General features: G+C 43.2%; 1 protein-coding gene across 1 annotated transcript; it reads right to left on the bottom strand.

Moving 5' to 3' along the window:
* Nucleotides 1-239: 239 nt before the first annotated feature.
* Nucleotides 240-18763, bottom strand: LOC144115591 (uncharacterized). The gene is made up of 8 exons (XM_077650011.1): nt 18689-18763; nt 11547-11682; nt 8861-8987; nt 5759-6456; nt 4691-4897; nt 4246-4309; nt 2817-2979; nt 240-372 (listed from the first exon to the last, which is right to left on the bottom strand). The coding sequence occupies exons 2-8, from the start codon at nt 11667-11669 to the stop codon at nt 267-269; spliced, it is 1488 nt and encodes a 495-aa protein (XP_077506137.1). The 5' UTR covers nt 11670-11682; nt 18689-18763; the 3' UTR covers nt 240-266.
* Between the last annotated feature and the right edge of the window lie 1257 nt (nt 18764-20020).

The raw sequence follows: 20020 nt of genomic DNA, 5'->3' as shown, positions 1-20020 counted from the left end.
AATTTTGAAAACATTAGTTCGACTCTGAAATTTGCAAGAACCTAGCATTATTTCACAATCTGAAAGAATGAAACACCTTTCTGTTTTGTGTGTTGCATGGAAGAACAAGATGCATGGAACTTCTGCTAGTCAAAACAGAAAGCAAGGCGCAACATGGAGTCTGTGCTCCGCGAGAGAGCTCAGAAACTGAAGCTTACAATCTAAATGCCTTAAAGCATTGAAAAAAAAAATGCATGACTTGCCTACTTAGACTTTCAGGTGTTGAGTCAAAGATTTGCCGCCAGTTTCATAATTTTGGCATGAACGATTGTCCGGCACTTCTGCTTCCCATTCCATTTGGTCCCTTTGGTGGGGTTGATGTCAAAGATTTCTCTGTAAGAAGAACAGAAGCATTTTCAAATTCTCCTGTCAGCTTTAGAGACCAGATGCGTAATGCTTAGCACATCAGCATGCATCATTTTTCTAAAACAAAGAAGATGTAGAAAAAAGGTACAGGCAACTTCTATTGAATAAATGTTTTTAAAGAAACAGCCATTTTCTTTCCAGAAACTCATTCTGTAGTATGAGCAATTGCAGAGGATACTCCGCATGCTACAACTGCTGAAACATGCAGACACAGTCATACGCAAAGACAAGTTGCCATAATTACCAGTTATTTCTAGCAAGTAATAGTACTTCACTTTACTCACATCCCATCTTTAATCACGTTTAACTGCATATCCATGTGCACTAGCTTGGCAGGTGATCACAAACTTTTAGTTACACCATATGTCATTGCCTGCAAGCTAAAGACTGTCTTTCTAAATGTGCTTTTAAGGATATGGTGCCTAGAATACCTTTTTGGCCCAATGACAAGTGAGGAAAGCACAATGCTTTATTTATTTGTTTATATCCTGAATGGTCTCAGACTGAGACATTACTTCAGGGTTTGCTGGAACAAGTACTGCATTTTGCATTCCCAAGATATGAAAGCATATGGAATAAAATGTCACAAGATGTACTGAGAGGACCATTGATGGGACCTGAAGAATCTGCTGACTAGCTTTTTCTGGTTTGTGGCCTGCGAAAAATCTGCCAAAGACCGAGGACTTAAGCATTTTTCACCGAACTGTGTTACCGGCAACATTATCCTTTTTTAATGCTTTTTAGCTATACAGACAACAGTATGGCCTACAATACGATGAAAAAATGAGTTTTATCTTATTTGCATAAATATGCAAGAGGCAGTTTGTGAACTCGGGAGAATATTAAAAGAAATATAATTATAATGCAATCCCAAGGCGTTTAGGCCAACCATAGCTGAGGGCCCCATAGAAAGGCAGATGGCTGGTTAAAATGCGAAAGTAGCGGATAAACCCATGTTATTTAAGAGGCAAACCTTCAGATGTGCGCCGCGATCGGGTGAAGCCACACCTCCAATGGCGCAATTAAGGAGCGCAGCCTTACAAGCAGCAGCGGCCGCCGTCACTGCCCTACTGCCGCTACTTGGCGTTTCCAGCTGCCTAGGCCTGCTCAACTCTGCCCTTTTTTGCTTTCTCTACTCCAGTCTACTCTTTCAGTGCCTTCTATTTCTCAGCGACCTGCACCGTCACCTTTCCATATCCACAGCCAACTTCTGCTTTGCACTTGCACGCTTTGCTCTGAGCACAGTAAAGCTGGCTTCTCCCTACGGCTGCAAAGCTGTGCGGTGAAGGTTACTTTAACTACGTAGTAAACCTCGGGGGGAAAAAAAAAAGAATTCACACTGTATTCATGCCTTGCTTCCGAATCTAGTGCGAATGACATTCTGAAGTGCATGGTAAAACAGATGGGTGTCAGGTGAAGCATCGCCCAAACTTCATTTCGTGCAGTTTTGGAGTTGTTTAAGGTTTCCGCTATCTTGCTGTGCCGAACATTGGACAGACCGGACGATGTGTTAATAACAGGCTTCAGGAACACTAAAATTCCTGCGATAACTCAGCAAAGTCATACATTGACCTCACTCTGCACCGTCGTTTGTGTGGCTGCATCCAGGTATTTTGTGCTACAGCCATTCTTTCTTTTGGTACAACGACCAATTGGCTAGAAAAATAATGGAAGCATATTACATGCATAATTCTGGGGACATTTGCATCAGTCGACCGGATCTAGAAGTGGAATTCGCCATAACATACCTAGATTTGAAAGCCAAAGTTAAAACTTTTGCACTGCCTCCAAAAGTTGAGAAATTAGCATGTCACCGAATGGTAACAATTAGAATTTGGTCCATTTTGTGCATCTGGACTGAGTAGTGTGAAGGATCAAACCATAGAACTCGAGCCAACTCGAAGGCTCACGCACAGTAAAAATATGTTTTTTATCTGACAAATCGGTTCCTATTTTTCCCCTGCAATTTTTGTTGAATGAGAGATGAAGAATTGTTCGATGTTGGCTGGAGTCTGCACATGCATGCCCTCCTCATCATCTAGCTTGCTCACAGTAACGCCAAACATATTGATCATATAGTGCTGGCTGCTGAGAACATTAACATCATACTTTGAATGCACGCTTTATGTAGTAATGAGCACACAGCATACAGACAGCATCTCGTGAATTCGAAATGTTGGGCACTAACAGCTTAATGCAAGCGCCAAATGGCAAGATGTGAATTAGACACTTTTATTCACTAGCATAAGCAGTGGCACGTTGGTAGTTTGAAGCTGTGAAGCAGTGCTAAGACATGAGCATTATGCACTCCTTAATGTCAGTGCCTAAAGAGTTATTGTACCAGTACAATGTATCAGCTTCAAGTGCTGAGTAAATCTGGCATGTTTCGAAAGTATAAACGGGAAACTCACCTCTGGAGAAATTCAAGAGTTGTTGCAGCTTTCACAGGGTAGGACATGTTGAAGACATAGTAGGCAAGGAAAGCAAGCCGTGTCGCCTCGCCAAAGCCAGTTGGCTCAGAAAAGAGCACTTGTTGCTCACATATAATATAGCATTGGTTCTGAAAAAAGCTGCCTGTAAGAATGTAGTATGACAATTAGGAGTACTATAAATTGCAACCCAGGTAAAGTCACTTGTGCAAATTATGCTTTCAGTGATCGAATGAGTGGCAATTCGAAGTTTTTTATGCAAGAAATTTTTCTCCTGCAGATATTTTCCTGTACGAGCTCTAAAAAATATACTCAATGTCAGCACAACTAGCTTAGAGTAGGCTTTTTACTTTGCACGCAACGTACAGTGTTCTTCTGTTCCCCTATGACTTCACACAATTTTTAAAAATGGGATGATTCAGTTAGAAGAGCGCTTTTTTCGGCATAGCACTGTCAATACTGTAGTACATCAGAATACAACTAAGACATATATGCTAACTAGCAAGCTTATCAATCAATATTGAATAATTAACTTTTTACCTATTAATGTTAGGCTCCCTGATTATTAAGAGGCATGTAGCTCACCATAATAAATATCCATATCAGTTTTTAAAATTTCAAAAATGTGGTTACCCTCAGCAGTGTGGCCTAACAATTTTTGGCTGCATTGTGCCGAAATACATGCGTTTTCGAGGAGCTTGCAGGAAAAGCTACCTCTCCAGTGCACATCAACCGTTGAAATAGCAAAAAATTGGGGCACAGAGCCGAGGGTAGCCACTTTTTTGAAGTTCTAAAAACTGATATGGACATTACTCACAGTGCGCTACACGCCTCTCAGTAATTAGGGAGCCTGACCGTAATAGTTAAAAAAGGTAACCATTCAATATTAACAAGTGTGCTAGTTAGCACATATTAGCTGTATTGTGATGCGCTATACCACTGGCAATGCTATGTCGAAAACAGTGCTCTTCTAACTAAATAAATCCTATTTTTAAAAACTTTGTAAAGTCTTAGGTGAAACACCTTGTATAATCAGAATAACGGCCTGAGGGGCGAGTTGGTGCATGATGAAATGAACGGCTGCGCAAATCAAGACAAAGACAAGAAAGAGACACCACATGCGCACTCGCATGTGGTGTCTCTTTCTTGTCTGTGTCCTGATTTGCGTAGCCGTTCATTTCCCCCTGTATAATGCTCATAGGACCACTTTTCAATGTTCCCATATGAAATCAATCCAACTTTTTTCAGCATAAAGCATGTAGTCTGACTTCTAGGTAATGGAGCTCATTGTGTCACGTTTGACATAAAGAAATTGTTACATAACGACATCTCCAAAAGTGAATACAACAATGACATCCCTTGGATTTAGTGTAGCACTGAAGAAATAATTACGATGTATAGAGAAGCTTACCAAGTGCCACAACAGTTGGAGTGCATGGCAACTCATGCAGCCTCTCCGTGATGCTTGTTCCTTCCTGAAAACCAACAAAGACAACACAATGCATTCTAACTGAAACACAAGATAATAGGCATTAGTACTGCTCCGTGTCCTATCCATCCACGGGATGACAGCAGCACGTAACATATTAGCGTGTCCTATTGACATAATTAAATTGCTGCCTTCTAGACAGTTTCAATCAATACAAAATCACATTTTATGGCACTGATTAATTGAAATATTAAGAGAAGCATGTGGCATCAGTTTGAAAATCATATGACGTCAACTTCTTTCACTATACCGACTGGTTGGAAGAATAACATAGCAGTATGCTAGACATGGGTAACTGCAGCCAGCTTCTCTTAATTTAATTCGCATCCTAATACAGTTCTGAGGTCAGAAAGAGCAAAGAACTCACTTCAAAAACTCGAAAGAGTTGGCCGACATCGTCCTTGAAAAGGGCTGCGAGAAGTGGCAAAAAAGCGGCTTCTTTTGCTCCTCTGTTGCCCCTACTTTCCTCAAGCTCCATTTGCACATAGTAGTACAGCACCTCCTTTTTGTTACTGTCTCTGAGAAAGTTGGCCAGTGCAGAAGCACAGAGTGCTGTTTTTTCTTCAGATATGGCCTGGAAAAACTCAGCAGATGAGTAAAACTGCATTCACATTCAATATGAAAGGTCCCAGCAACATCTGTCTCAAGTGGTGAAAAATTGTACAAAAAGAGAACTCTTAACTCTCTTGACGGTGATGGGCACTAGCATTGCAAATGACTCAAAAGCTTCATAAATGGCTGGCATGATTGTCGGATAGCTTTACCACGGTGCTTTGATTTATATGTATAGAAGTACAGCATAAATGCAGCCCATCTGAAGAGTTTGCAAGAGTTCAGCACAAGTTTTCTTGGCTTCCATGAAAATTTAAGTCTGTTTTTACACAGGCTGCTGCCATTTTAGCAGGAGACAGCTGAAGCAAATGTGTAGTATTGATTACTGCAAGGGGCTAAGTCACAGCTATTCTCTCATTCTGCAACACGTGCCTGCCCACAATGAAGAGCTCACAGAATTTCGCGTCAAATGAAATTACTGTTCTCTGAAGCATTGCTGCCAAAGCGATTTAGAGCAATGACTGTACCATGATGTGAAAAAGCACTCTACCCTTACTAAATTATAATATGTTTCAATAATCCTGTCACGTTATAAGCATCACAATAATGAAAATGCCTCGCATGCGGGAGGTGCAGGGTTCGATCCCCAGTGCCGCCGGGTACTCACAGGTGATACAGTGGGTACAATAAAGCTTTCCCCTGCCTGGCACTCAGCTTCTTTAGGGTGAAATGCTTGGGAAATTGGTCTATGACCCCACCTTGTGCAATGAAAAACTACCTTGTGCCATAGCGCTCTTCGGCTAAAGCTGCCGTTGTGCCATAAAAATTCATCATCAGAATAACGAAAAACATTTCTGATTAATACAGTATTAGCAACATTCACCTTTACATCTTTTCCGAGCAGCTGGTCTGCATGTCCATAAAAAAAGCGGGCATGGAAAAGCAGAGGCCACTGTGCTTTGATTTCCCTGGTCTGGTGCACCGGATTATTTGAATTAATGTAGTCTCTTTGGTCACCATACGTTTCTTGCATATATTGCAGTGCCAATGGCAAGTTGATTTCTCTGGCACTCTTGAGTCCCTCCTGCCTCAAAAATCTTACTTTCTCTTGAGCGGCATCGCCACTTGAATTCAAGATTGGCTGCCAATTTAGGCATCCATAGGAAACATTGGCACGCTTCTTCGATTTTCGGTCCGGTACTTGGGATGGTTGCCTTTTGCCCCGGGTCATATTCTCAACTCTGTTTTCCATTTGCTGGAACAGCGAATCATAACCACGGCCTAGCAGGTGCCCATCCACACCCCTGTCCTTTAGTATGGGGAATTCTTCTACAACCTTCTCAGCCACGCTTCGTATGAATTCTCTCCTGGGTCGTGAGCATTTTGCAACCATTTGCCCAACAATACATTGCACAAGGTCCCGTCTGTCTTTTGGGCGAAGAAGGGGACCGCCTGGCCTCAGGCAGGCTAGCACAGTTTCTGGAAAGCTGCCGGTGTCAACCTTAAAGGTGAAGTCAACCTGAAGTGCAGCAGTCTCCCCTTCAGGATTTGAACTACTCATATTCTGTGTGCCTGAGTGACCTGCAAGTGAAACAAGTATTTGGCAGCACATTAAATTTGGAGGATAACTCAAGCATGGCATAGTACACTGGCTATAAGTAACTAAACAATCCAGCAAAATGAAGATGCTAGAATTGCTGGCTAGGAGTAGACACATAAATACACAAACTTATAATTCTGAAATAGTATAACACATTTATCGTAAAATTCAAACACTATATTTACTGGTTGACCACTGTGTCCTGCATGTAAAGTAAGGTACTTATATCTCAAAAAGTATTTGTTCTGGTTACTATGCAAGACTTGCACTCCTGTCTCGTTGGGTTTTCAGCAGCAGTCGGGCACTTTCGTACTTGTCAGCAATTTACTGTCATATATAAAGAGCCTGTCTGGTGCCCTTGACAATGCATTGGAGTGCAGTCATTCATATGATGTGACTTGCATGTGGATAGCTATGGGCACCGAAACTATTAGAATGACTCAAACAATTTCCAATAACATGCCTGGTCTACTTCTGTAGCGAATATATTCACGCACAGAAATAACCAAATTTAATGACTTGATACCACAATCTCACTTCCCTGCGCTCTAAAGAGCCAACATGATAGCAGTGGCACATCATGATGAATGTATCGTGTCCATTGTTTATCAAGTAATTGTGCAAGTACCACAAAATATCCATGCTCAGGATATATTTTTACTCTATTACTTCTTAACTCATGAATCACATAACTAAAATACTTCAGTATCACAAAAAAGAATGAAGTTAATTCTTTTCATGTATCTATCTGGCAAATGGGAGTGCAAACTTCAGCATAAGGTCATTCTCAGCACATGGAACACCAAGATTACTTTTGTCGGCTCACTATAGTGACACTAGAAACTTGGAAGCAAGCAACACGAAAGCTGCTCTGCTATACTAGTAGCTAAATACACTAGAATTTAGGTACCACTACAGTTACCCATTGTCATCTAAGCAATTTTTGGCAATGCTACAAATGTACTTTGCATTGTAACAGCCATCATGCATAGTTGGAGCCGGTGTTGCCTGGAAAAATATTGTGGGCAACAGTGGCTACTGAAACTTGCTGGAAGACAAAACTGCATGAACAGGAAACCATCATTTGTGTACTTAAACTCTGAAACTTGATAGCTGTACCTCTTCAAATATGCACACGCTGAGCAGTAACATGAAGGTCCACTGGCTTAGAATAAAACTGACATTCACGCTACTCCTGCAGCAGCTGCGGCTCATAATCGCTCGATCAACAGATGCCTCAGTGCCGGTTCAATTTTCTTATCAGATTCAGATGCTTTAGCTCCATTCAAGGACACTCAACATCAAATCAGGCACATATGTTTCAACAATGAATGTTGGCTATAACATAGCCTTGTAGTATATACAGATAAAGGGTGTTTCACCCAAGAATGTACACAATATTTAAAAATAGGCTTTTTGAGTTAGAGGACCGCTTTTTCCGGTGTAGCATTGTCAGTGGTGTAGTACATCTGAATGCAGCTAAAGCGTGTTAACTAGCAGGCTGATTAACCAATATTGATGATGACAATTATGGATTTTTATGGCGCAAGGGCATCTCTGGCCAAAGAGCTCCATGGCACAAGGTATTTTGTCTTCTACTCAAGGTGGGGTCAAAGGCCCATTTCCCAAGCATTTCACCCCAGATAAGCCAAGCACCAGGACAAAAAGCTTGTACCCATTGTATCACCAGTGGGTACCCGGTAGCACTGGGGATCGAACCCTGCATTTCCCACATGCGAGGCGGATGCTCAACCACTTGGCCACCGCTGCGGTCTCAACTATATATTGAATAGTTAATTTTTAACTATTACTGCCAGATTCCTTAATTATTTATAACCATGTAACCCACCGTAATTAACATCCATGTCATTTTTTTAAATTTCGAAAACACGGTTACCCTCAGCGCTGTTGCTAAAGGAATTTTGCCTGTATCGCACCAAAATACCTGCGCTTTCGAGAAGCTTGCAGGTAAAGCAACCTCTCCAGTGCACGTAACTTGTCGAAATAGCCAAAATTTGTTGGGCCACAGCGCCGAGGGTAACCGCATTTTGAAAATTGTAAAATCTTAATGGATATTATGGTGGGCTACACACCCCACAGTAATTAACAAGCCTAATTTAAAAGTCAACTATTCAGTAGTAAATAACAAGTCTGCTAGAGCACGTCTTACCTGTATTCTGATGTGCTATATAGCTGACAATAATATGCTGAAAACAGTGGTTCTCTTAACTCAAAAAGCCTATTTTTTAAAATTGTTTAAAGCCTTAGGTGAAACACCCTGTATACCTCATACACCTGAAAGCATGCGAATAATATTAAGACTATGCAGATGAAAGAGAGCTGCATAATAATGCACAGAAATTAAGAACACAAAAATTGTTGCACCTTGCAGTGTACGTTCAGTTGTGGGTGCAGTGTCGGTGACAATAAAAATCCTTTCTTCCAAAAGAAGATGTTCAATGACTTCTTGAAAAAAGTCTTCTTCAACTTCCGTCCAGTCTCGAAGGAAAACCTGACGGAATAAAAACTTCGTATTCTGAAAACAACCAATCTCATTGGACAGCTGCCTAATCCGTTTTACATGGTATATAGAGAGAGGGTGGGCAGATGACTCTTGAGAATTACAGTGTAAACAAGGGAGGGGAAAGCCTCAGGATGCTTGGCAACATTTTGACTAGAGGACTTGTTTTCGTCTGGGTTTTTACTCCGAGGAGGAAGGCCTGATGAGGCGGAGGATGGTGTGAAGTGGGAAGGGTGTTAGGATGGGGAGGATGAATTTGTCCAGATATGATAGCTTCTAAAGAGGATTAACCGGTTGACCTGCAAAACTGTAGAAAGCAAAAAGAAAGGCCAGCTCAGTAGAAAGGAATCCAGGAGCCTGGAGCGTGGAGAGATAGCGAACATGGGCTGGGCTTGAAAGGCTGTGTGTCGAGCTGCGACAGGTGGCTTGGTATGACTAGCTGTGTTGACCTGAATAACTCAGATAAGAAATTATTCAGCATGGCGGAACGAAATACTGAAGGGCAAAAAAAGGGGGAATTGAAGGAAAAAAGAAAATGGGGGTGAGTTCAGAGAATGCTCTAAAGGCTGGGGGGGTGGGGAGAAGGAATGCAAAATCCAAAGGTTCCTGAGAAATGATAGCAGGAGGTGCAGGGCATAAGTTAAAAGTAGATGGATAAATTGAACAAAGAGAAAAGGAGGGGGATAGAAAGGTGACTAATGTGGGAAAGGACAAGGAGGGACAGAGGGGTAGGGTGAAAGAAACGATGAAGTGGCATTATGAAGTACTGGGAAACGCTCTGACCATGTGCAAGACCTGCTTTAAGAATTATGCCAGTGCTGGAATGTACCTGAGAGATTCTAAGTTTCCTCTGGATTTGTTGATACCTGCTAGTTGTAGGGTTTGCAATTTATGGATCAGGAATGCTTCTCTGTATTTTATATCCCTTGCAGATTTGAAGCTGGACTGAAGATTGAACAGTTCATCGAAGTTATGCCCAAGTTACTGAGCTGACACAGCAAGGAATGTATAGAAGGCAGTGTCGGAACATTTTAATCAACATGGTCACAACTTCGATGAACATAACTGTTCATTCTTCAGTCAGGCTTCAAATATGCAAGGAATATAAAATACAGTGGCATTCCTAATCAACGAATTAAAAACTTGACAACCAGCAGGGACCAACATATCCAGAGAAAACTTAAAATTTCTCAGGTACATTCCGGCACTGCCATAATTCTTTAAACAGGTCTTGCACACGGTCAGAGCATTTCTCAGTACTTCATATATAACGCCGCTTTATCGTATCTTTCACCCTACTCCTCTGCCCAGACTTCTCTTTTTCACCTCAGTCACCTGTTTTTCTTCACCCCTTTTTTCTCTCTTTGTTCAATTTATTATCCTATTTTTAAACTTATGCCCTGCACCTCCTTCTGTCATTTCTCAGGAACCCTTGGCTTCCATATTCCTTTACCCCTCCCCTGTATTTCGTGCATTCTCTGAACTCTCCACCATTTTCTTTTTTCTTCAATTCCGTTTTTTTAGCCCTTCAGTCTTCTCTTCCATCATGCTGTGTATTTCCTTTATTTGAGTTTGTCAGGTCAACACAGCCAGTGATACCAAGCCACCTGTCACAGCCGGATACACAGACTTTCAAGCCCAGGCTTGCTATCTCTTCATGCTCCACACCCCCAGATGACTTTCTCCTGAGCTGGCCCTTCTCTTTCCACAGTTTCGGCCAATCCTCTTTAGCAGCCATAAAGCCAGGACAAGCCTCACCACCCTCGTCCCCCTCACTGGGCCTTCCTCATTGGAGTGAAGGTCCTATTTAAACCCCACGAATGATGAACGCTTTGCCTAGATGAAGACAAATCCTCTTGTCGAAACATTGACAAGCACCCCGAAGCTTTCCCCTCCCTTGTTCACTTTGTAATCCCTTTTACGTTTCAGTGCAGATCTATCAGTAATGACAATAATGAACTCATGCTTGACAGCACCTTCCTCTCATTCCACACTAGAAGGTTGGCAGGTTGGCTCTTAAGTGGTGATGGAAGATGTTTCTTGTTACCCAAAGCACACTTATCACAAGCAATGTCACTGCTAAGGGGAGCATGCTGCCTCGGCTAGTTGGTGCTTCAATGGAAAACTTATTCTTTGTGCCTACAGCTGGAATAGGCAAATGTGCGTTACACTGAACTCATACTGAAAAAAAAAATTTGAAATGCAAATTGTGTAGTTTTGCCCCCTTTCAGATGCTAAACCAGTATAGCAATGCAACTGCTTAACTGAAATTTTATAACCACTCAAATGGTGAGGATTATTAAATTACTAATTGATGTCCAACCCTGGTGCCTATATTGTCTTCCATGGGTCTTCAGTGCTGTATTTAAGATTCCCAACAGATGCAGACATATAGCCCCGTTCAAAAAAAAACTGAACAACTAAACTTTAAAATTCAGGTACAAAATGGCAGCATAGCTCATGTACTGCACTTCAGCAAGCGGCAATTACTTATTTCTCCATTACTAGCACTTCTTCCATGCAAAGTACTACTTAACAGTGAAAACTTGCCTTTGCATTTTCCGAGGTACAGACGCCTTTTTCTTGAGCCTGTTTCACAACTTCAGAAAGTGTGCTTGCATTACCAATTTTTTTCACGGTGTGGTCACCACTCCAAAGTTTCAATGGTAGCATTGTTGTTATGTTCCTAGAATCACAAAAAAACAGATGGATGACACTGAAAGAAATATAGCCCACTCAGGCAGTAACCAGTTGCCATGATCACATTACTGACCACTGGCTTCCTATATCATATTAAATCTAATTTACACCTGCTGGCGTCTCAGTATGTGCAGTAGTAATCAGCTTCTAGGCAGAACTGTTGCAAGCACATTATTGAACATACTGGTGTGAATGCTTTTAAATGCATGTGAAATGACAGGGGGCTGAAGTCTAAGCAAGATTATGCATTTGCTGTCACAGTATGATTACCAGTTATCTACCAAACTTTCAGTACCCTAAATGGGCCAACAGCACTTCCTGTGAAAAAGCTCACCTCATGCCATTATAAGCAGGACACAAATTGCAAATCACGGTCAGCAACCCAGACAGGCAAAGTATAACGGTGGGTTTAAAAATTAACATGAAGAAATCTAAAATAATGTTCCACTGTCTCAGGAAGAAACAACAGTTTACGGTAGGCAGCAAAGCATTGGAAGTGGCAAGGGGTTGCGTCTACTAAGGACAGGTAGTGACTGCAGATCCGGACCACTAGGGTGAATTAACTAGGAGAATAAGAATGGGGTAGGGTGAATCTGGCATAGTGATACTGCATGCCATAATCGAAATTTCCCTCAGGCTCAAAATTCCTCCTTTCAGGCCATTTTTCCCTGCAGCAACTTGAAAGCCCCGTCAAATTGGAAAAAGCGAGACAATTTTGGTTCTTAAAATTCCTTGAATCTCTGTGAAAATTCCCTTTTCACCATATTTTACTCCTCAAACTCCCAAAAAATGTGAAATTTCCCACAAAGGAACATCACTGATTTGGCATGTACTCTCAGGTCATGAATGGTAGTTCATCAGTATCCTCCAAGAGGAAAGTAGACAACAGCTGTATGAACCTACTGGGCAGAAACTTCGAGGCTATCAAAAAGGGTTCAACTTAATTTGAGCACAACGCAGTGGGCCATTGAAAGGAAAATGATAGGTCTAGCGTTGAGGTAAAGGAAGAGAGCAGAGTGGGTGAGGGAACAAACGCGGGTTAATGACATCCTAGTCGAAATCAAGAGGAAGAAATCGGCATGGCCCGGGACGTGATGCGAAGGCAAGACAACCACTGGTCCTTTAAAAGTAGATCTAAGAGAGGGCAAGTATAGTAGGGGGTGGGAGAGTATCAGATAGGTGGATGAAGTTAGGAAGTTTGCAGGTGTAATGTGGCCACAACTGGCTCATGGCAAGGTAAATTGCAGGGATATGGGAGACGCCTTTGTACTGTAGTGGATGTAGTTAGGCCGCTGATGATGAAACTTCTGCGCTGCAGAAAATAAGTGTTTAACCTCACACTCACCACAGTTCATTGTCAATATAACTCGTTACCTGATAACAGCAGCATTAGAGAGCCTATGATTAGCAAAACCATGAACACAAGATTGCATTTAAAACCATGGACAAAAGATTGCTTTTAAGATTAAACTCTTGTGCAGTATAGCCACCTTTAAATTAGAGAATCTCAAAACACAATCTTGATGCCCATGTTTCATATCATACAAATGAACTGGCTTGGCTGAGGTCGAACTTTTATAAAATGGTTTGGTTTGGTTTTGTGGCATTTAACATCCCAAAGCGGCTCCGGCTATGATGGGCGCTGTAGTGGAGGGCTCCAGAAATTTTGACCACGTGGGGTTCTTTAGCATGCACACTGACATCGCACGGTACACGGGCCTCCAGAATTTCGCCTCCATCTAAATTCGAATGGCGCGGCCGGGATCGAACCCGTGTCTTTCGGGTAGCAGCTGAACACCATAACCATGGAGCCACTGCAATGGCTTTTATGAAATGTCTGCTGGGGATGCAGTCAGCCAATTTGTTTTATGAAGGTTAACAACACACGAGCCCATTTTCTGTCCTATCGCCATCACACGTGAAACTGTGGAAGCAACAGTATGATGAAAAATAGGCAACAAGTACCAAACCACTGCAGCTTAATGCTAAACAAGTGAACTTAGTTTGTTGTACAGAAAGGTAGTACGAAATGTTATCAACAATGAAAGGTACAATGGCAATATACAGAATGATTTTACACATTTTAGTCTTACATTTGAAGCTGCCCTTTCTAGCGCAGATGAACATACAGCAGACAAAATTATGAACACATAATGTGACTCATTTTCAGTTTCTAGAACTCAATTGCTAAAATATCTCTAACATATCAACAAAGCACAAAGGTTCATGAGAGTAGACAGCCTAAAAACAAAATGAAAAGAAACACAGCCTATCTCTTTGTCCAGAGTAAGAAAAGCACCGCTGGAAAGTACAACTACTGCCACTCATAGCTTTTCAGGAAATGAATAATTCAACCGTATCACAGAATCGCCATTAAAGCAGTATGGCTGGTATGGCATTCTGTCAACCAGGTTGCTCGGGCTGAGGCATGCTGTTTCTTCAGTCGAATTTTGCAAAATATAAAACAAATGGCCCGGCACAAGCTCTGCAGGAGTGCAGTGCATCATTAACTGCATTTGACCACAGTTCTTTCTCAGAATGGCAACCACAAAATCAAACACAACATCAAATCGCGTTCCTGACACAAGGACATAATCATGAACTGTGTAAGTGAAACCTTCCAGAGAGGCTTTCTTTAACAACACAACACCCTCAAAAACTTGTTCCGGTAGCTTATTGTGCAATTCTGACTGCTCATGTTGGCTCATATCTACGAGCTCCCTGGGTGTGTAGAACAGGCCTCGTGCGTCAAGAAAGGCCTGGCAAAGCTGGTGCTGCTCGGCCAATGTCTTGGTGACATTTTTGTAGTTTCCAATAGAGCAAATGCACCTCTTGAAGTACTGATGTTTGGATTCAAATCGCAGTGTCCACACATGGCAAAGTGGGCCGAACTCTTGTATGAGCTCGCTGTAGTGAAGCATGAAATGATGCTTTGGTCTCAGTTTGTGGGCCGGGAACAGTGAACTTCGACATTCAATATACTCCTCAATTAAGACCTTCAGGTACGATACTTGGGCAGGCGTTATCCTGGGCGCCATTAGAAGGTCAACAATATGCATCAACAAGAGCGCAAGCTGCCAGACTGGGTCCTCTGAGTCAAAGACTTTAGTGCCCAAGTATACAGGTAGCAGCCTCAACAATGTCCAATTCTGGACTGCATGACCTGCGAGCTTGTCACCCTGTATAGGCACCTTTGCTGGCTTATTGCGCAAATCATGAGTAGCATATTTCAGAGTCAGAATCCTTGTGTTCAAGTGTTCCTATGTGAACCATGCTTTTTTCTTTACAAAGTACCTTATGTACAAAGCCAGATCATGGCGAACTACCCCTTCGAAAAGGTCGTGGCCTATGCAAGGTGGCAAGCCACAGCTGCACACGTGAAAGTGCTGTAGAGAGTGGAATGGTGAATCAGTGACCACACCATGATCACTTGTTCCTGCACTATCCTTTGCAAGGCATTCAATGGATTTACTGTAGTTTTCTGGAGTCCTTCTTTCCCCGACTACATAAGGTTGTTTGTCAAAGTCCGTGCGTGTGACCAGGCAGAACCGGCAGAAGTAAGCTGATGAACTGAAATTTTGGGTGAAGCCACCAATTGTATGGCTTCCAAGATTGTCGCCTATAATGAATTTCAAGCGTACTGTGTAATTTGATCAGCGTTCCATGTCTCTCTAGATGGGCCAAGTCATTTATCAATGGCTGCAACACTGCAAACAATCCAAACTCTTTCACGTCTTTCTGGCGACAAAGCATCACTAGTTGCATGCTTTCCACCCGTGACCTGCAATGCAAAGGCAAATTGCCTAATGTCATGTATACACCTAGAAGCTTGAATTTTCCTTTTGCTGAGCCCAGTGGATTCGCTATTTCAAATTCATCCTGGTACAGGATTACCTGTACCTCATTTTCTGCAGCATGTCGGAAAGATCGACACAAGACATAGTCACTAAAGCAATCATCAGACACATCATGTTCTTTGCCAGGCACCACAGCCATCAAGAAATGTATCAGGCCTTCAATTGGCACATAATGGTACAAAGAGGCTGCGTTCTCTTTATTCAGGCCTAGAGAAATCTCCACTGGCCGCACAAAATGAAATTTTTCTTTGTAATAGTTGTGGCGGCAATGAGATGACCTAAGAGACATAGATGCAGCAATGTCGACTGCATCTGCTCTAAGCAATGACTGTATCCTATGAAACACGTCACCTGAAACAATTTTACCAATCTCTTTCGACACTATCTGCTGGCTTAGATTATGAAGGTTCTGCACCTCTTTCATGATATACTGCACTGTTTTTGCAGGCACGTGTAGTTGTGCTTCAAGTTTGAGGAGAAAGAGTGCGAAGTTATCTATGAAAAGTTTTTGCTCTGAGTGACTGCTGGTGCTTGGCTCCTGATCCGATCTACTGTCAGTAGAACAAAGATTTGAAGAACTGCTCTGAGCTACGGCTGTCGCAGGTTCTGCCTCCATCTCAATGTCCATGTTCACTACTTGGAGGCAATGTAAGGTGTCTCTGGCCTCTTGATGATACCTAGAAACGTGTGTTCTGAATGAACCAGCAGACTTTAACACACTGACACATCCCGGAAAAGGGCACACAACAGCACCTATTCCATTGTCCAGATGACCAGCAATGTGCGACACAATTTTGGTACGAGATGACTGGTGTCTCCTACATGACGGCACGGGACACACAAAACAGGCGTCGCTCAGTTCTGGTTCATGGTGTCGCTTTCTATGGTGCCTGAACAGATGGCTTCTGAAGCTTGCATAATTCTTCAGAACCACGGAACATGCATCGATGGGACACAGAGCACCATCCAAAACACTGCTGTGGTAGGTGAAGTGGTCAAAGTAGGCCACCAGTGTAGAAAAATTTCCTGAACACAGATTGCAAGATGCCATTCCACACAGGTGACAGAACTGGAATAAGAAAGAGCATTCGGACCCAATAAACCCACAAGTTGTTTAGTGCCATATCAGGCCACTTATTTCAAAAACTTCTAATGCTCATTTTCAAGTGTCTACAAATGATCCAAGTGTATGTCCCTGAATCTTGTTGATAGTTTGAGCCCTCAATTTGCTCTTGTCACTTCATCCTGATTGCCCACAACAAAATGTTTCAATGCACTGTGGATGCCATTTCTGCTGTTATGCAGCAGTCCTGCCTGGCTGTTTTTGTCCTGATTGCCAGGTCTGCTCTTGCTGCAATTAGTCAAGGTTGATGTGACCGTGTAACTTTTTTCGCACAGATTTTGCAGCTTCCTAAACCATCTAAACCACAGTATCCGAAACCACCAGGAAAGCAACTGATGAAATCAGCAAAGCGAGAGGCGCAGAACAATATTGCTCAATGCTGTTCTATACAGAAGCACATGCATACTGTCAAGTCACGGACGTAAAAGGAAAAACATTAATACTTTACGCAAGCCCGCAGTAATTATCTCATGCATGACCGACACCAGGCAAAGCTAGAAGGGAATCACGTGGGCCGGATTTCGTCATTTATTGTGGTTACTCACTAGTTGTTTACGTTACAGAAACTTGTGAGACACCTACTTCCACCAATACCTTTTTTTTATTACCAAATAATACACCCAACAATGCAACCGTTCACGGGACAACGAACCCCCTGTGTACGCGCAGGGATTTCGTTCCGCGGTTCGAGGAACGGAAATCGAAACAATGGACGCCAGCAACAATCCCCGCACAACCCTCGGAAACTGGCCGCCGTGACTGACAGCCCTCAAGTCAACACTCTCCCCACAACCCTTTCACTCCGTCACAAAGCCAAACCGGCCGCACTCCATCCTCAATCTTGCCCCTCCTCCTCCACCACGCACTTACTTGCACCTGTAACCAAATCTTCCCGTCACCCCTGAAAAAGGAGCCGAGCCCTCCGTAAACGTCTCAATTTGTATGTTACCGAACCCAACCAGACACAATTCAGTAGAAATGTTAATTTTACTTGTTGAGTTGCACTGGGACAGTAACGAACATAACAAGTAGCGCGCGACCGTAACCTATCAATGAAATCCGGCACGATTTTTTTTTTGCGCTCGCGACTTAGCAGCGTTAATGTACTTTTATTCCCGCATGCGTTATGATGCCGGTTGCGTTTTATGCACTGCGTCCATTGTAAGCGCTAACTGGACGCATTATAAAAAGCTTAAGACACACGGACGACGCGATCGAGTTTGATCCAGCATTGTTGCAGACGCGCGCCGGGAGCGAGTCGCCGCTACTGCCAAGCGGCACGAATACCGAGTCTCGTCGGCGAAAAATCAGCCGGCGGTCGTGCAAAGTCCATCGCCCTAATATTTCTTTTTTTTTTTTGTCCCAGGGTTCCGTTCGCACCATGCTGCTTAATGTTGTCCCCGCTCCCCGCGTCGTTGTGCACTCACGTTCAGGCACCACATGCATGCATTACATTGTATGCGGTGCGCCGCTTTTTGAAGCATGGCGCCGATGCGGGCAGCTTTGCGAAGCAATGATATGCTGCCACTCGCTGTTACAGGGACATGTGATGCGCCCGGGTGGAGTATTCAATTACTGTTTTAGCTTAGTATTCAATTTGTGCAACTTCCTATCGCTAAGAGGTGCGTTTGCTGCTTCAATCTGTAAACTTCGCAAAAAGGCGCGAAAACCGCCAGCTTCCCAAAAGGCGCGAAAATGCCGAGCATGGCAAAAGGCGCCAAAACCACGATGATCGCTTAGTGCAGCACAGGTACTCCAGCTCGCTGTTTTTGCACTCGCTTGAACAAAACAGATGCGCATAGATTGTTGCTACTAAATTCATTCAACGATGAGACATCCTTTATTAAAACTGCTGTTACTGGGCAAGATATATTGCTGTGAGCGGCGGGTATGAGTGCCCGTAATCCTAAGAAAGCACAAAGCGAACGAACTCATTGAAACCTCATCTGATGATACGAGAGGCTTGGCTAATTATGTGCACAACAACGAGTAAAGAATAAAATCTTGCTTACCTGTTTTCAAAAAGGATGACCTCTTTTTCCTCAGTCAGCGCTGCCAGTTCGTGTTCGACCAGCGGCTCAGTCGGCAACACTGCTGTCAGCGCCGCGCTCGGCACACCTCCACAAAATCCGGAACCGGAAGACTCCGTGCATGACTCCGCAAAAAATCGGTTTCTGTTTCGCTTTTGTGGTTTAATGTCACAAAGTGGCTCAGGCCAAGGACGCCGTAGTGGAGCTAGGGCTTCGAATAATATCGCACACTTAGATTTCTTTAACGTGCACTGACATCGCACAGCACACTGGCCTCTAGTCGCTTTGCCTGCATCGAAATGCGACCGCCGTGGCTGGGATAGAACCCGCGTCTTTCGGGTCATCAGCCGAGCAGCATATCCACTGGGCCACCGCAGTGGGAAATAAGAAGGGCTGAGTAAAGGGGCTGTGATAGGCGCACGCAGTAAACCAGCTGGGCCGGCTTGCACAAAACAAGGAAGAGAGTCTTGTTCCCAGTCTAGTCGTATTAGTGGTATATAACTTCTCTTGCTTTTGAGTAAAGGCGTGTAGCTGGTTCACTTTGTTGGTGGGCACCGCAAGCGCACCACGAACACAGCTTGATCACTCCGTGTTTTTGCCGGCAGTCGTGGCGCGCTTGGGGCGTCCACCAACAAAGTGAACCAGCTACACGCCTTTCTTTTTCTCAAAGTCTGGCCTGGAGAAAACTATAACGCCCGCTGCTCATGTAACGTAGGTGCTTTCGGCCCATTAAACCGCTCGTCATGTGCTGTGTACATTGTATATAATGGCGCGGTATGTCTATTGCGCGTTGTCAAATTAATGCACTATACGTGCATTCGACGGTTACATATGCTAGGTGCATGAACGCTAGTGTATGCCATTTGATCGGATTCATTTTAACTGGCAAACATTCTAGTAGAAATATATGTATACTTGATCCAATACCAGATTATTATTAGTTCTATATGGGTCCTGTTTGGATTCTATTGCTTTTTATTTGACTTTCCATACGACACAGAAATTTCAATCTGTACATTGTACCATTAGCGATTGGTCAAATAATCTATTGGGTGTGTTGGTCAAATAGCCTGTTAGCCGCCGCGATGGCTCAATGTTTATGGTCCTCGGCAGCTGACCCGAAAGAAGCGAATTCGATTCCGGCCGCGGCGGTCGCATTTCGATGAAGCTGAAATGCTAAGGCCCGTGTACTGTGCGATTTCAGTGCGCGTTAAAGAACCACGGGTGGTCTAAATTTCAGAAGCCCTTGACTACGGCGTCCCTCATAGCCTGAGTCGCTTTGGGACGGTAAACCCTATAAAAACAAACCATGGC

The sequence above is a fragment of the Amblyomma americanum genome, chromosome 1, assembly GCF_052857255.1.
Source record: "Amblyomma americanum isolate KBUSLIRL-KWMA chromosome 1, ASM5285725v1, whole genome shotgun sequence".
Lineage (NCBI taxonomy): Eukaryota > Metazoa > Arthropoda > Arachnida > Ixodida > Ixodidae > Amblyomma > Amblyomma americanum.
The sequence above is the reverse complement of the archived record's forward strand: the minus strand, read 5'-3'. Positions and strand labels throughout refer to the sequence as shown.

Bases quoted from the DNA above. Each gene is read 5' to 3' on its own strand.
- LOC144115591 (XM_077650011.1), bottom strand. From the start codon at position 11,669: ATGCTACCATTGAAACTTTGGAGTGGTGACCACACCGTGAAAAAAATT. The intron at 8,988-11,546 runs GCAAGTTTTCAC...TTATTCCGTCAG, and splicing joins GTACCTCGGAAAATGCAAAG to GTTTTCCTTCGAGACTGGAC. The intron at 6,457-8,860 runs GTGCAACAATTT...TTTCACTTGCAG, and splicing joins AACTGAACGTACACTGCAAG to GTCACTCAGGCACACAGAAT.